This window comes from Micrasema longulum, unplaced genomic scaffold (genome assembly GCF_059751315.1).
Source record: "Micrasema longulum isolate JH-2025_06_02 unplaced genomic scaffold, ASM5975131v1 h1tg001051l, whole genome shotgun sequence".
NCBI lineage: Eukaryota > Metazoa > Arthropoda > Insecta > Trichoptera > Brachycentridae > Micrasema > Micrasema longulum.
The window spans coordinates 6,865-23,221 of NW_028278239.1; the positions used below are offsets into that span (position 1 = coordinate 6,865).

The 16,357-nt window shown below is 32.1% G+C and overlaps 2 protein-coding genes across 2 annotated transcripts; one reads left to right on the top strand and one right to left on the bottom strand.

Moving 5' to 3' along the window:
- Positions 1–409: 409 nt before the first annotated feature.
- On the top strand, positions 410–2,617 carry LOC148277314 (cartilage-associated protein-like). The gene has a single exon (XM_088233044.1). It carries the CDS (start codon positions 772–774, stop codon positions 1,900–1,902), a length of 1,131 nt encoding a protein of 376 aa, XP_088089170.1. The 5' UTR covers positions 410–771; the 3' UTR covers positions 1,903–2,617.
- Positions 2,618–4,642: 2,025 nt separating this feature from the next.
- LOC148277315 (zinc finger protein 532-like) lies at positions 4,643–13,077 on the bottom strand. Its single transcript, XM_088233043.1, has 4 exons — positions 12,741–13,077; positions 12,292–12,410; positions 7,859–7,992; positions 4,643–7,772 (listed from the first exon to the last, which is right to left on the bottom strand). The coding sequence occupies exons 2-4, from the start codon at positions 12,346–12,348 to the stop codon at positions 5,630–5,632; spliced, it is 2,334 nt and encodes a 777-aa protein (XP_088089169.1). The 5' UTR covers positions 12,349–12,410; positions 12,741–13,077; the 3' UTR covers positions 4,643–5,629.
- Between the last annotated feature and the right edge of the window lie 3,280 nt (positions 13,078–16,357).

Here is a 16,357-nt window from a genome sequence, read left to right on the forward strand (position 1 = left end):
CTTAGTGTGATTTCATTAATATTTTTCCCTTAAACCCTCTAAGAGTTTGTATGGTTACACAAAATACAGTATTGTTGAAATAGAAATTAAAATATCCACATAACCTCAAAGTAATAAAACAAGATTTACCTGTATTCTGGGCCAGTTTTGCAAGCCAGAATCAATGTGTTTTGGTGATTCACATATTATAGTCCTTTTGGTTTTCAATTGTTCATTTATCAAGCGTTTTTGACTATTTAAAGCAATGGCTTTAAGCGAAACGGCGCTTAAATTTTGAACAAATGTCCATTTTATTTTCGCCCTCCTTCCCACCCTCACCCGAATCTACCGATGTATTTTTCTGAATCTACCTTTTTTCGCTTGATCGAGTCTGGCAACTCTGGCTACACCACAGACTACAGATATCTTTATCAAGATATCTGTAGTCTGTGGTATAATCTCTGATCTTGGAAACGTCAGAACCGGTCAAAATTAAAAGTCAAAAGTCAAGACGAAAGTATAATTTGTGGTCAAAACGGTGAAGACATATAAATTATAACGACATTTGACCTGATTTAATCTTACATCATACCCCTTAAATACATATAAATCTGCGCCATTTTATGTAGTTTGTATTTGTAATCCAGTCTTAATCTTCAGTGACCCAAAAAAATATTGCCACAGCAGATAACAAATTCTGCCTTATTTTTTAGTCAATGGTTTATAGTTTTAATTTTAATAGATATTTTAAAGCTTAACTTCATTTTATACCATATTTAATATTTACTTATAATGTGGTCAATTTGTGTCTGTTTTATTGCGCTTTGTTTAAGTTTTCAAGGAATTGAGTGTATCAAAAAAAGTTATGAAGAATATTACCAGGATGGAATTATGGCATATTTAGATGAGAGATGGCAGGATTGCATGGATAATATGGAGACCTCCCTTCACGTGTACAAATTGGCACATACAGCAATAGCAGATTGTAGAATAAAATGTCAGAATGAACCGTTTAAAGCAATTGTTCAAAAAGACATTGATGATTTGCATTATTATGAAAGAATGATAAAAAAAACACTTTGTTTTCTTAAATGTAAGAGGAAACGTTATCCAAATGTTGTGTTTAATTTCCCCTTGGATACATCATCCATAGAACTAATGGAAAAGTTGGCTCCGTATTCGTATTTGCATATTTGTTATTTCCACAAAAACCTTCTACAAAAAGCAGCTTCTGCGGCATTTACTTACTTAGTTCAAAATCCAGATGATAAAACTATGAGATCAAATTTGGAATATTATTTAACTTTGCCTGAAGTAGATGCGGCGGAAATAACAAATTTTGAAGCAGAAGAGTTTTTGCCCCTATATTTGCACGGCATGAATGCGTACAGTAATGGAGATTGGGAAAGTGTAATAGTTTACATGGAAGAATCTCTCAAGGCTTACTTTGCTTCTGAACAACGGTGCAGAGCATTATGCGAAGGGTCATTTGACCAAGGATGGTTGCCTGATTTTACTTCGTCAGTTTCCAACCATTTTACTTACTGTCTCAAATGCAAGCAGCAGTGTGCGAATAAACTAAAAATGATGAATGGTTTAAAAGGCAAGGAGTTATTAGCTGACCAGTATAACTATCTACAGATAGCTTATGACAAGATGAATAGAATAGGTGAATCGTGTAAATGTGTTGCGAGCTATCTTCTTGTGTATCCTACTGATGAAACAATGCTGGAAAACAAAAATATATACAGCAAATTTGCAGACCCAATGGAATTCATACCGAGGCCAGAAATAGTTAATTATTTATTGCGAGAAGATTACGAATCGAAATTGCTACAATTTATTAACCAGTCATTTACTGCAGAGTTTATAATTGACAAAGAAGAAAAAAAACTTGAGGATGGCATTTCTAATAATATTTAAGATTTAAAAAAAAAGTTACCTACAAATTTTAATATCAAAAACATTTTTCACTTTATAGTATGATATTTTACGCTTATTTATTTATACATTTGTAAAAACCACTAAACTTTTGAGCTAGACGTCGATTTCGATAATGGTTGTGAATCAGATTTAATTAATAATATTCAAAATAAACTATAGAAGTAAATATTTATATTGTTCTAAAAATTATTTCTATAACAATGATAATTTACGTAAAATCTTATGCATCAACTCGTTTGGTAATAATATCACTCATATTTTACCTAACAACATTTGACGAGCATTTCATACTAATAATAACATAGGTAAAATCTAATCAAATTGTAAAGATAAGGATGAAAAATTAAATCATTTGGGAAATTATAAATTAAAATTGTTTAAATTGCTCGAATTTCTATATTGGTAAAACTTCATATAAATTAAAAATTAGAATCAAAGAATGTATAAGATGTCTCAACAATAATAACTTCTCAGAATTTGCAAATCGTCTTATATCCAAAGACCAAAATTTTAATCGAGAAACAGTTGTAGAAATTTTACAAATTATTGAAAATGATATTCGTTTAGACAATCTAGAAAGATTAGAAATAAGTAAACCCAGTAACCAAAATCTCCCCATAATAAATAATCAATTTCACCAACAAGCTACAGAAAGTGGCTTGGTGGGATTTTAGTTTTAGTAAAAATAAGAAAATTTGAAATGTTAAAACTGTAAAAAATAAAAGAATTTAACTTCTAGTCCTCTTTTTAAAATATTCCCATTATGATTCATATTATCATCTTTCTCTCTCCTTATTTCATTCTTCCGTTTCTTTCTTACAATATTTTATAATATAAATAGCATCGCAAGTAATTCTAAGTTAGTTAAAGTCCTGATGATGTCCTATCATTCTACATACTACCTAACCTTGAAACTGGGCAACGCATAACTCAAAATTTTAGTGGTTTATTCAAATTTATAAATAAATAGGTGTACAGCCAGCGAGTTTTCTTTATTATCACGGACAACTAACCTGTCATATTTTTTTTTAGTTAAATATTATATTTCTCTTTAAGTAAAAATTATGTTAAGTGTTATGAATTCAAGCTAGTAAAAAGAAACTATTTTTTTTGTTAAAAAAATTAAATTTTTTAGTTTTATTATATAGTTTTCTTGACCATATACTATTATGCGTATCATTATGATATACATATTATGTTCTGTATATTTTTTAATACTATCCCTTTTAGATTTTTGCCACATTTTAAAATGTGATTTTATAAACTATTATAATTTTTTTATCTTATTTGCCATTATTCTTATTTGAAAAAAATATATTTGTGAAATGTAAAATATGTTTTGTGTCTAGAAAGAACCGACATATTAAATATATATATTATGTATGTATAAGCATAAAATTAAATATCTCGGTGAGATAAACATCTAACCAGTAAAACCAAGAGATTGTTCTAATAAAGTTTAAGTACATTATACCTATGAAAACGTATACTTACATATATTTTGCCTATGTTTTAACCTAATAATGGATTTGGGGAATTCTTTCTCAAAATATTACACAAGTCTTTGTATTCTATAATATATTTAAGAAATAAATGATCTTTTAAGTAATTATTAGATGTATTTCAAATAGAAAATAATAAGTTTACTTAGTGAAATATTGTTTTAAGAAATTACATAGATTTATTATACAAGATCTGATGTATTAGTGATACGAAGTGCCATGATTATTGATAGAGTACTATTTTTAAAATACTGATAAATTAATTTTGTGATTATCGAGTGCCATTAACCAAAAAATAAACTTCCTACAACTTTTATTCAATAAGGTTTTTTTTACTTTGTGCCATAATAGTCGTAAATAAATAAGTTTTAAAAACTGTTTTTTTTTTAATCATGCAAGGTTATTGTTATTATCTTATTGGATTGTAAATAAAAATCTTACAAATTTAAAAAAAAACACTATTTTGTTAAAACCCAACGTTTGGAAAATGTGCTATATAGCACATAACAGGGGGGTTGTAAAGCCTTAGGGGGTTGCAGTTGCAAGCAAGGGCAAGGTCCAATACACAACAAAACAATAATTTCAGCAAGAATGCTGTGCTTGTTTATTTTTTTATAATTTGTCAAAATGTTCAAATTTTAATCACCATTGACATCTTATGCAGATTAAATTCCATTTTAAGCATGCTATCAGCAGCAAGATTTATAGGCCCTGCTGATGACAGTCCGCTCCTACCTTGCACTTGATTTCTCAATTGATAATATGGTGCAATAGAAAGAAAATTATATACGTTGTCATTGAAATTGCAGACATACGTACTCGTACTACTGTACAATATAATTAAAGTTTTAATGGTGCCGCTAGATTTTTTTGCTCACAAAAAGGTTGAGAAACACTGGCATACACCACTTTTTCCAAAGTACTTTATCTTAATCTCGCCTGACCCTCCTGTGCTGCAAATGCTCGCTGCATGTTCCTCTGTGGTCCGATCTCTTGAAGTGAATTAGTACCTTATTAAATTTAAACTTAGATTGTTGAAAGGTACAATACCGCAAAATGTATTCAGAAGTTTGATTAAGATATCTGCAGCAGCACAAAGAGTAAAAAACAATTATTTATTAAATTTACTATGATCTGACAAAAATTGGGGTGATCAGGTATTGGGTAGTTATTTTTAGTCAGTAAGTTGGAAATAAACAGTCAAGTAAAAACAACAATACATTTAAACACTTTATTAGCATAATAAATTATTCAACAATTTTGTGAATGTCTAAATCTGGGATTTAACTCACTAGGGACATTTTTGTCTATAGTCATAAATTCATGCTACATTTTTATTAATAATGTAAACTATTTATACCACGTTTTTCGCTTTGAGATAAAACTTAGACAAGGTTTAAAAATATAGGTTCATCAAGAGAAAAAAAGTGTTGATACTAATAATTATTTATAGAAAATGGGTGTATTTCTAGGTCTTGGTGACCTAGTGTAAACTGACTTATGACATGGAAACTTGTATTCCTCTGCACCGAAACTAATGTTTTTTTAGCAAAGACAAAATTTCACTTTGGAGAAATTAAAAATACCTTTTAAAAAAAGCTAAACTATGAAACAAAAACTTACAATAAGCATAGCATTCCAAGATCATATATATTATATTTAAACCCAGTCTTTTTTGCATAAAATATGCGATAATTCCTAAGCAAATTTGCAAGCAAGTTTATAAAATACAACATAAAAAATTTGAGGCTGAAGTTTATTGCGTATATCAGTTGGGGCATAGATTAGCCCCGGAGGTTTACAAGGGTAGGAGTACACTACATAAGTTTTTTTTTTTAATGTGGGTTAAAGGGTTTAATCTATTTGGATTACATGGTTAATCTGTTAAACACATAGTTTACACTTTTTATTAATTAATTAAGAAAATAGTCTGAAAATGACATTACTGCGGTTTAGCTTGCGTTATAAGTATATTGATATGTACCAGCCAATAATATGAGCACTAACTTTACTATAATAATACAAACGAAAAAAAACTTTAAATTTAGATAACCTTAACCTAACCTTCTGGTGCATCGCCATGGTACATTTAATGTTTTCGTACCAGGATTTTGTGTTTTGCCAATTAGTTTGCTGATAAATCTAATCTCAAGATAAATTGAGGTGAACAAGATTATAATTGCACACATTCCTTGTGTACGGAGTTACAATTCAACCGGTTTCAGCTTTTGTCTTTTTATAAATGCCATTCCATGAACTCTAAAATGTTTATCATGATCAATAGTATTGTCAAACTGTTCTAAACAAATGTAACATTGATTTTCATTTACTACTCTCTCAGGTGAAGAGGACCTATTCTTGCTGTCTTCCTCTTGTGCAGCTGTTTCGTCATAGCATTTATTTTCTGAAATATATGTTTCTGCATCTATTATTCCATGAGAAATTAACAAATGGCTTGACAACGAAGTTCTAACAACAAAACACAAACCACATTCCATACACTGATATGTACTAGAGATATCTCTGTGTAAAACAATATGTTGATGAAACACTGATTTTTCTAATGATTCAAATGAACACTTGGCACATATGTAGTTACCATTACTTGAAGGTTCTGGAATCATGACTCCCGCATTCATTGCACAATTTTTATCACTGCTGTTTTTCGAGACTTTTTGTTTTTTTCTCGATTTAAAAATAACTTTTAGATTATTTCTTTCAACTTTCCTTGAAACTTTTGATGTAATTTTACCTCGAGTATTTTTACTAATATTAATGTTCTCATCAGAGTTTGCTAGCCGCATAAACATGAATACTGATTGGAGGTTTTGTACATTTGTGTTTCTGTTATTTTCTGATAGTGTAGGAGATTGATCTGAATTTAATTCTCCAACAGGAATAATATCATTCTCTTCCACAACTGGTAATTTATCATAATTAGCAGGCAAAGAATCCATGTTTTGTTCTTCACTAATACAGGAAGCACAATTCATTGGAAGAACATATTCTTGTAATTTATTGACTTTGTGCATGAAAACTTTTCCGCATGATTTGCAAGATTTTTTGATCATTTGAGATATATCGGTAAGACAGTTGTTAAAGTAAAGGTCGGAGGGACATATTTTACGGTATTTTGAATTTATATAGAATTTGCATCTGAAAATGTGTTTCTTAAAATAAGTCAAAATTTTAAAACTTTCGCCGCATCCCGGGCAGCAAAACACAGTTCGAGGTTCTGAGTTAACTAGATGGTCTTTAAAATGTTGAGTAATATTTTTTTCGGATACAAGCCTTTGACAACAAGGTATACATTGATAAAAAGTATCTCCAGACAAAATATCGATATTATGAACATTATAAATATGTATTTCTAGAGCTTTAGCTGAAAAACATGCTATAGGACATTGGACACACTTAAATATTACTTTAGTATGTTTTTTGATATAATGAATTTTTAGTAGATTACTTTTCATGACTGTCGAACATTGAGAAACAAAGCAATTAGTTGTCATGCATTTTGCAAAATGAAAACATGTGTAAGACAAGTGTACATAGAAGTTTGAGATTGATGCACTTACATTTCCGCATTCGGGGCATATAAAAGGAGCTGCGTGCAAGTGAATCCTCTGATGAGCTATACGAGCACATTTATTAGGTAATTCTAAGAGACAGGTAGTGCAAACATGTTTTGTTTTTGGATCTAATACTTGAAAGTGATATTTTCTATCAGTTTGTACACACTCAAACTTTTGCACATATGTTTGAAAACAGATCTGACAATCATAGCTATAATTTTGTTTTGTTTTCAAAAACACTTTATCAGTGATAAGTGCTTCATAATCAATTTGGATATTGTTGAGTTCAGAACTCTGCTCATTGTTTATAGGACCTGTATTTGTGGTGGAAAGAGTGGCATCAATATTCTGCTCATTGAAAGTATCTTCTGTCTCAGAAAAATTATTAAACACATCATCCAAATACTTGTTGGCCTCATTAAATGATGAATCTATTTTTGCTAATAAGGAATCCATAGGTGAATTTTGAGATTCAGAATCAGGAGGGCAGTCTGAATTACGGCGTAGAATTTCCAAATATTTTTTAACATCAACTGAAGTTATTTCAGGATCATCTTTTAAGGAACCAAAATTAAAAGTGTTTTGATACAGCGGAAAAATTTGAATGTCAGAAAGATTGAATTCAGTAATTTGATAAACATGCGAGCGTATGTGAGACAATAGTTTACATCTATTTTGAAAAGTAAGACTTGATTTGCAAACTCTGCATAAAATGGTAATTTTTAGACTGCTGCGATTTATGTGAAAATCGTAACTTGACTTAAATATAAACCTGAAACAAAAATTAACGAGGTATAATTTACACTGAACATATTTTGATCGTAAAACAATTAACAATTACGATACAGTGCTACATACTTGTCTCCACAATCCATGCACCAAAAATGTTTAATACCAAAATCAGCGGGGTAAATATAACTATCCATGGCTTTGGTAAATATTTGATCTGTCACTAAGGTCTGCATACAAAAAGCGGATGTCTTCTTAAATCCCTGAAAATATATCAAGATTATTATTTTTAAAGGCAATATGATCGAATTATATTGAAATATTACAGTGGAATTTATTCAAGTAATCTTATTTATAATAATCTGAAATCTCATGACCGTAGTCAAATATCCTCTTCACTCAAAAGGTGAAAGAATAATTTATTGCTGGATCAAGTTTTTTATACTATATTTTACCAACATTTCATAGTTACTTTGTAATGAGAATTAACAATAAAAAGTATTATACATTAAATTTTATAGCTACAAGAGACAAGTCATAAATCCTATAAACGCCTACACTTATAAATTATCTTATGAAAGAGGTTTTCCATCTCTGTGAAATAGCTGTCAATCACAATTCAATCTGTCATCAGTAATGTGAAAAACCAAATCTAATATTTTACAATGAGTAAGTAGTTCAATAATGAAAGTGATTACAATGAACTTAGAGCTAACAGTAGTGAATTACATATATAATATTAATAGTCTTAAAATGGTAGATTGTGTCCGTCATGTACGGGCCTGTTTTACACGTATCGCCCCAAGCCACTATGTCTGGTAAAATTCAATTCACTTAACAATAATGAAACATTTTCAAGGTAAGTATTTTCCTCTCGAATTGATTACCCTATTTCAACGATAAGTAGTTATTATTTTATAATTATTATTAATAATAATACACTAGCAACTATTAAGCTGATGCTGTACATCAAGTGTACATGGTTATTAAACCATAGAACTAACTATGGTTTTCATTCCCCTATCCCCAGAATTCTTAGGTCTGCCAACAAACATACCAGTCTTGATTTCTTTGACAACAAGTTGTCTTCTTTCGAACGATCACTGAATCAAATTTAATTATAAACACCTCTCTCCCGCTTTTACTCCCACAAAGTCTACTAAAAACTATTGAGTCTTTCTACTTTTTTTGTAATAATTTTCTATGTATAAATGTGTCGATAAAAATGCCCATTGGGCGTATATATAAAAAAAAATATAATGTGTGCATCTAGGCGGTTTTTGAACACATTAACTAAACTAACACCAATTACTTTCTCGGAAAGGCCATTCCATTTCTCAACAACTCAATCAAGCTTAAAATTACGATAAAAGTAAACATTTACGTAAATTATTTTGATCTCGATGGCAATTGAATCCGGAACTCTCGTGTTGTCATAAGTATGAAAACGAAGGATCTCCCCTGAAGACTGGATGAATGTTTTAAAATTTGTGCAATTAATGAAACCCTTTGAAGAAATTACTAGAAATTTGAGTAATTCTCAAGTGAGTATTTCATCAGTCATACCCTTGATTCAAGTTCTTATAACCACATTACATCAAGAAGAGATGAAACCTGATATTTCAGAACAATTCCAAAACTTGGCAAGAAGATTACCTGATGAATCGAACTCGAGAACTGAACAAAGACGACAAATACACAACTGCGACGTATTTAAATCCGCAATACAAATCAATTTTTTTCACCAGCATCACTACAGAGCAGGTTGAGACTAAAATATTAAATATGACAATCAGCAGAACCAGAGAATCCAGAGAGTCCACTAGTTCCACTTGTAATGACAGCATACCTTCCCCCAAAAGGTGCCGAACTCAAATTGAGAATGAAGTCTAACCTACGTCATCATGAATGATGAATTCATCATTACAAATTTTAGAATCCATGTTAAGTACGAATGAAAACCAGCAAGACTCGATTACAAATAACGAGAATATCAATCTATTTTCGCAGACAGAGTCACAACTTCAGGAGCACAAAAAAGAAAAACAATTTCCTTTACATGAGGATCCCCTTATGTGGTGGAAATTAAATTCATACAAATATACTAATCTTTTGCCCTTAGTGCGCCAATATTTATTAGCTCCTCCCAGCAGCGTCGCCAGTGAGCAATTATTTAGCGGAGCTGGTCTTATAATATGAAGAACACTGGAACAGATTGTTAGGTGTAAAAGCGGCCAACCCACTTTTCATAAAATATAACGTACCACTACTTAATTATGAATATTAATTTCATTAAAAAATGTACTTTTTTTCATAGTATTTACACTTCCGCATCCGTCTCCGCTAAAATTGACTTTTTACATCTGTTTCTGCTTCCGTTGCATCACGAATATATATATATGCATCGACCTATTAATACAAATAGATGCTACATACTATAGAGTAAACATAAACATACCCATAGTGACCAGAGTTTGTTTATTTATACCAGAGCTGCATTCGGGGAGAATGCATATACTACCAAAAATGGGTATCCTATTTTTGGTTAAATAAAAAAGTTTGTATTTAAATGATTTCAAACAATATACGTTTTTATAAATCCCAATCAGATTCTTTCCCTTAATTCCTTATAATTTCAAGCCATTTATTTCCCTTTTGCCAGACTTTGGGGAATGTTTGTTATATTTTAAAAACATATTCCTACCAGTGCACCCCTGTTAGAAAAACTTCACTATTGTGTCGCTAGATGTAGTTTGATATTTACAAAAAATAATACTTATATGTAAATATGAATATTATTTTAAGCCATGTTAATCACTCAAACAAATACTTACCACACCATCCCTTTTACAATATTTATCCGAACGGTTTTTTCACACTTTCATAATACAAGCAGGCATTTTGGTTTCGATTTTAAACGTCAATCTTATGTCATACCTGACTGAGCATTTGGGCATGAGTTAAGTGTCATCATTTTTGAGGGGTCAGGGCGCGTCTATGTGTATGAATAGGTTGATGTATATAAATATATATGTGGGAGTGTTGACCACATGGCTACAGCATGACAGGTAGACATAGATAACTTTCCACACGGGTCAGTTTTTATACGGGAGCACTAACCTAGGATCCAAAGGATCAACTCGTGGCGACCTCCGTGGTGTAGTGTTCAAGACGCTTGACTCACGCACAGAAGGTTCCGGGTTCGATTCCCGGTGAGAACACAAAAATAAAATGTGATTTTTCTCAAGCCTGGGTGCTCTGTGATGTAATTCACGACTGTAATTAGGCCTCCTGGCCTGTTGTGGTGCAAAAAAAAAAAAAAATGTAAATGTAACTCTTTCTAGTGAAATCAGGTGACGAATCCGAGCAATGCTCTCGAGTAAATCAACTTCATTCTCGCTGTAGACGTCAAGAATAAAGGACCAATAAATCAATAATTCCGTTTTATTCAGTTCTTGGCATCATTCTTAATTTCATAACCTATTCTGTATTAATAATGTTTTGAGTATGTCCAAATGCTTGCAGACTGGCTGGATTTCCTCCCTAGGGAGATATTTATATCTAAATTTGTTGCAACAGAGAGGGAACACATTTTTGAGAAGGGAATATGGAAGTCTAGGCTTTTACGGGGCTTACGACCTGTCATAATTGGTTGGTTGGAAGAAATTGGCATTTGGCAATAAGCCTGCCAATGTACAAATAACATTATGTACAAAAAGTTAAATAAATAAAAGTCAACAGGTGGAAGAGTTGAGGAAATGTAGATGTTCAAACATAGGCAGAATGGTGAATGTTACAGTGTGTAAAGTGGCTACTTAAACCAGCCAATGACAGGTCATAAGCCCTGTAAATGCCTAGACTTCCATATTCCCTTCTCAAAAATGTTTTTACTCTCTGTTGCAACAAATTTAAATAATTCTGTATTATATTATTCACCATGTAATAATATACAAATTGAGCATCAAGATTATTGCTTGTTATCTTCAACTGGTGCAGGAGCTCCCTCTTAACAACCAATCAATTTGTGTTCTTAATTTACCCAAATATTTCAATTTTACGGCCATCTTCTGTTAGTCATAAATACAACTATTAGAAAATGGGTGACAAGTAATGGTAGAGTGGGATCTAAACCTCAGACTTATGATCCAGAGTTCTCGACACTTCCATAAAACCACGACTCACCCGGTAGTAGATACTTATCGACTAATGGAGGACCACAAATTAAATTAATTTCATAATTGCATTACATAAATAACCAAACAGTCTTTTAAATGAATTATTTTGTTCAAGTTGGATCAATTCTACTAATTTTCATTCAACGTGAAGTCAAAGCAATTGGTCAATTAATGCGTTTGTAAAATTCATGCCTAAATTTTTTAAAGAATTTAATATGAAATTGATGCAATTAATTTACAGTACAACCACTAATTTAATCCAATGAATTTCAGCAGAATAGAATGATTGAATGCTTTAGACAATTTTGATGAAAATAATCTAAACCATCCTCTAAATCATAAGAGTAATTATAGGTATGTTGTAAGTTCAATTTGTTTCTATCTTACCTCGTTGCTTTTCATACTAGAAACCATCTTACATGCAGATTGTCCCGTGTCGCTCATTTTGGATTGAATTAGTGATGGTGTAGAATATTCTTCTGTTTGTTCGAATTGCTTAAAATAACCTAAAAAATATTTACAATGCTTGAATGTCAATTAAATAGAATAATTTGGATTTTATTTATACATAATAACAATGTAAAATGACTTTTATTTTAATACACACACTTATCTTTACTCGTTCAGTATAATGGGAATACAATTAGAAACAAAACCTGAATAACATCTATTCATGGGTTTTAAAAAAAATATTTTATACAATGAATATAATTGATAAAAATGTCATGACGGAAAATAGGAAATAAGTTTAGTCGCCATTGCACACAGATTTGTTCCTGAATATGTTACAAACAAATAATAGTAGCATAATACGCCAAAGTAATGGAAGTGCTCACCTTGGTACTTTGGATCTCGAGCAACGAGCAACCGGCGCTGCAGTAACCAGCAACTAGAACCATGAACGCCTTTTGCTATCTAACATCTAGCGACCTGACCAAAAGTTTAAAAATGACAGTTTTCAGTTGACGACCGCTAGCCGCCAGTTGCCATGGTTGTCATCACAAGATATCTGTAGCGATTTGTAGTATATGGTCATCACAATGTCAATAATTGTCAGTTGTCAGTAGTTCTGAAGTTAGCCAACATAATAACTAGAGGTATAGTAGCGACAGTAGCAGAGAGCAGAGCAGAGATATTACCACAGACTACAGATATTGACAGACATCTTAAGACAAGGAAACTGAAGTACATATATCTAAGCATTTTGGCATCGATTGCAGCGCTTCCTGGTGAGAGGCTCGTAAAGCTTAACGACGCACAGTGATTCACCCAGAACAAGCTAGATGGACAAAAACATTTGATTCTACGATTTGATTGTTCTGGTTTTGATGAATAATATTTTGTTGCGTTTTGAACAATTACGCATTTTTGATAATTCAGAAGCTTTGGGAATATTTTTATTAAAAAAAAAACTTAAGTATGGAATAAAAAATGTATTGAAAAAAATCGGTATTGTCATTACAAGAAAATTATAAAATAAAATTTACTCATACTATAGCAGTATTCTGGTTTCAGAACAATTTTTTTTTAATTCGGTCAAATTAATCTCAAATGCGCAGAAAAGCTTTTTGAAAAATAAATACTGAACTTTTAAATTAAATTAACATCCAATACTGTAATCTCTCCACTCAGTTCCGGATTCATAAAAAACCTGCCAGCCGTGTTCCCATCATTTGTGTTTCCATAACCAGGTTTTGGTTTGTCTACAATAAGCCCCATCTGGTTTTTAAACTTTTGTTTGATTTCTTCCAAGCGCTGTTGCACACTTGATTGATCATTTCACCTCTAGCTAGCCACTTTTTTATATCCAAACGATAGCTAACGTGTAACAAGCACTCAAAGGAATGAATCCACGCACGTAAAGTAGACACACCAATACCGTAATGTTCTTTTTTAAAAACCACGTCTTTTCATTCGCCATTCATCATTTTGGGAGTAGCATCACAGATTTAACATTTTTGTACGGAACGTGTGTCAGTCAAAGCATTACATATTTTACCGTCTGCTATTGTGAGTAAAAGGGCGTGTTTCACAGTAATTTGAGATCCACCAACATTACAAGATGTCGGAAGAAGCTGCGATACTTCTTTCAAAACATTGTAAGTTTCTGTCATCGTAGATTCATTTGTTTTCTTTGAAAAAACAAACTTAATTCGTCGGCAATAGAATGCAGATGATGGCCGCGAATTTTGCCAAATAATACTTTGGCCAACCAAATATAAATACAAACAGAAACTCTTCAGTAGTTTTTAAATATCTGTTAATAAGTGCTGTGACCAGAGCTCCCGTCACATCATCATTTGCTAAAAATATGAACGGCGAATTCGAAGGTAAATTTTTTAGAACTTGAATTAGAATTTCACTTTGCGCTTCAATTAAACGATCAGTAGTTTTAAAGGGTATGGCTTGAAGTTTAATTTTAGAGCGCGTTTCTGTCACAGAAATATGTTCATCTGAAGGGTAACACAACTTTTTGATCTAACAAAAACTTTGATAAGATGGAAACACTTGATATCCCGCCTACATTGACTCCTTTGCAGTACGCATCGAGCGCTCACACAAGATGCACTCGTCATTTTTAAATGATGTATATTTCTTTGTATGACATTAATTTCATTAGCTTTACTAAAAATGCATAGGGCGCACGCTATCCCAGTTTTATCGTCCATTGTATAGAAAGACAAATGACAAGTGAGGAACATCGTGATTAATTGTGCGAGTAGAGCAGTGTGTGGGCGGAGAGGGCAACATCGGGCGAGAAGGCGGCAGCACGAAGAGCAAAGTGAGGAGCAGCGCAAGGAGTATAGTGTGACGGGGTTAATAGAGGCAAGCGGAGGATAGAGACAGGTGGATACTGACAATGCATAAAGCAAACCAATCGCACAGATTGCGACCCGCAAAGAAGAAGCTTGACTTTTGTGAGCACCCTGACATTTCATGATCATTTCATCATCATCATCATTCCCTTTCCACACCTAATAGTGAAATGAATATGAACAATACACAAAATTCTAATGTCCCTCAATTTTGTTTCTCCATCAACAATGAATCAGAAGTATCGCGCATTCTGCTTTCTATCAAAACTAAATCCTTCGGCAGCGATGAATTGAGTTTGTTGACAATTCATATGACTTTGCCTTTTACTTTATCTATTATTACTCATATTATTAATTTTTCCCTCACATCTGGTTACTTTCCAACCCAATGGAAGTGGGCTTTCGTTATTCCACTTCCTAAAAATGGCTCTCCGGCATCCAAAAAAGATTATAGACCCATCTCCATTTTGCCTACCTTTTCCAAAGTTATTGAACGAATAGCTTACAAACAAATTAACTGTTATCTGACACTCCATAATCAACTTGATCCTCTGCAATCTGGTTTTCGGGCTGGACACAGCACAACTACCGTCTTAGTTAAAATAACTGACGATATTAGACAAGCAATGAATGATAAACGTCTAATGCTTTTGGTCCTTCTTGATTTTAGTAGTGCTTTTAACTCTGTTGATTTTGACCTGCTTCTCGCTAGACTTAAGTTCTTAAATCAATTTTCATCCGCGATTAATTGGTTTTCAACGTATTTACGTGGCCGTCGTCAATGCGTTAAAATGGCAGATGTCTTTTCAGATTGGATTGATCTTACCGCCAGTGTGCCACAAGGGGGAGTACTTTCTCCACTTTTATTTTCCCTTTTTATCAATCCAATAACAAAAAACCTCCCCTGTTCGTACCATTTATATGCCGATAATTTGCAATTGAATATTCATTTTGAACCCGTCAGGTTTACCTGCCAGGTTTTTTATAACTTTATTCTGTAACCTCACAATCCCACCTGCTGACAAGTTTCTAAAATAGAGGCTAAGCAGGTTATTCCTTTTAAAAAAAAAAGTTCATGTAAAGAACAATTTGCTTGCTTGAAAAATGTCTGAATTCATTGTTTCTTATTTCACTATGTAAGTTCACTAGTACCGCGGTACAGGCTAGTCATTATATTTGGCGTTACTCAGACCATGTTTGAATTGCTGTCAGTTTATGAGGATTTTGTACTCATACATCAGATCATGGTGTTGTGGTTACATTTTGAACTCCACGAAGTGAATATTTAGAGGTTTTAAATTCCAACTATATTGTATCACAAGTTTCATTACAAGAACATGTACAAAAGTAAAATAATATCTTTAAATATTTTGTGAGTAAAAAAATGCTCATTATAAAAAAAAAACATTTTTCGCAAGTGTTCACCGATCAAATCAGTATAAAGTCATGATCTTAGGGTCAAAATATTCGGTCGGTTAGGATGATAGAAATATGAAAGATATTTTGTTTTCTATTTTACATTTCTATTCTCTAGAATACAAATGATTTGTGCTTCTTTGGATCCGCTACTATTAACAAACTGTTCCTCTTTGTCATTTTTTTAGGGTTTATAAGAAAATTAGAAAATCTTAAACATA

Excerpts from the sequence above, each read along its gene's own strand:
- LOC148277315 (XM_088233043.1), bottom strand. The coding sequence starts at position 12,348 with ATGAGCGACACGGGACAATCTGCATGTAAGATGGTTTCTAGTATGAAA. Across the intron at positions 7,993-12,291 it reads CTAGTATGAAAAGCAACGAG|GGATTTAAGAAGACATCCGC; the intron begins GTAAGATAGAAA and ends ATATATTTTCAG. Across the intron at positions 7,773-7,858 it reads TGCATGGATTGTGGAGACAA|GTTTATATTTAAGTCAAGTT; the intron begins GTATGTAGCACT and ends TTTTTGTTTCAG.
- LOC148277314 (XM_088233044.1), top strand. The coding sequence starts at position 772 with ATGTGGTCAATTTGTGTCTGTTTTATTGCGCTTTGTTTAAGTTTTCAA.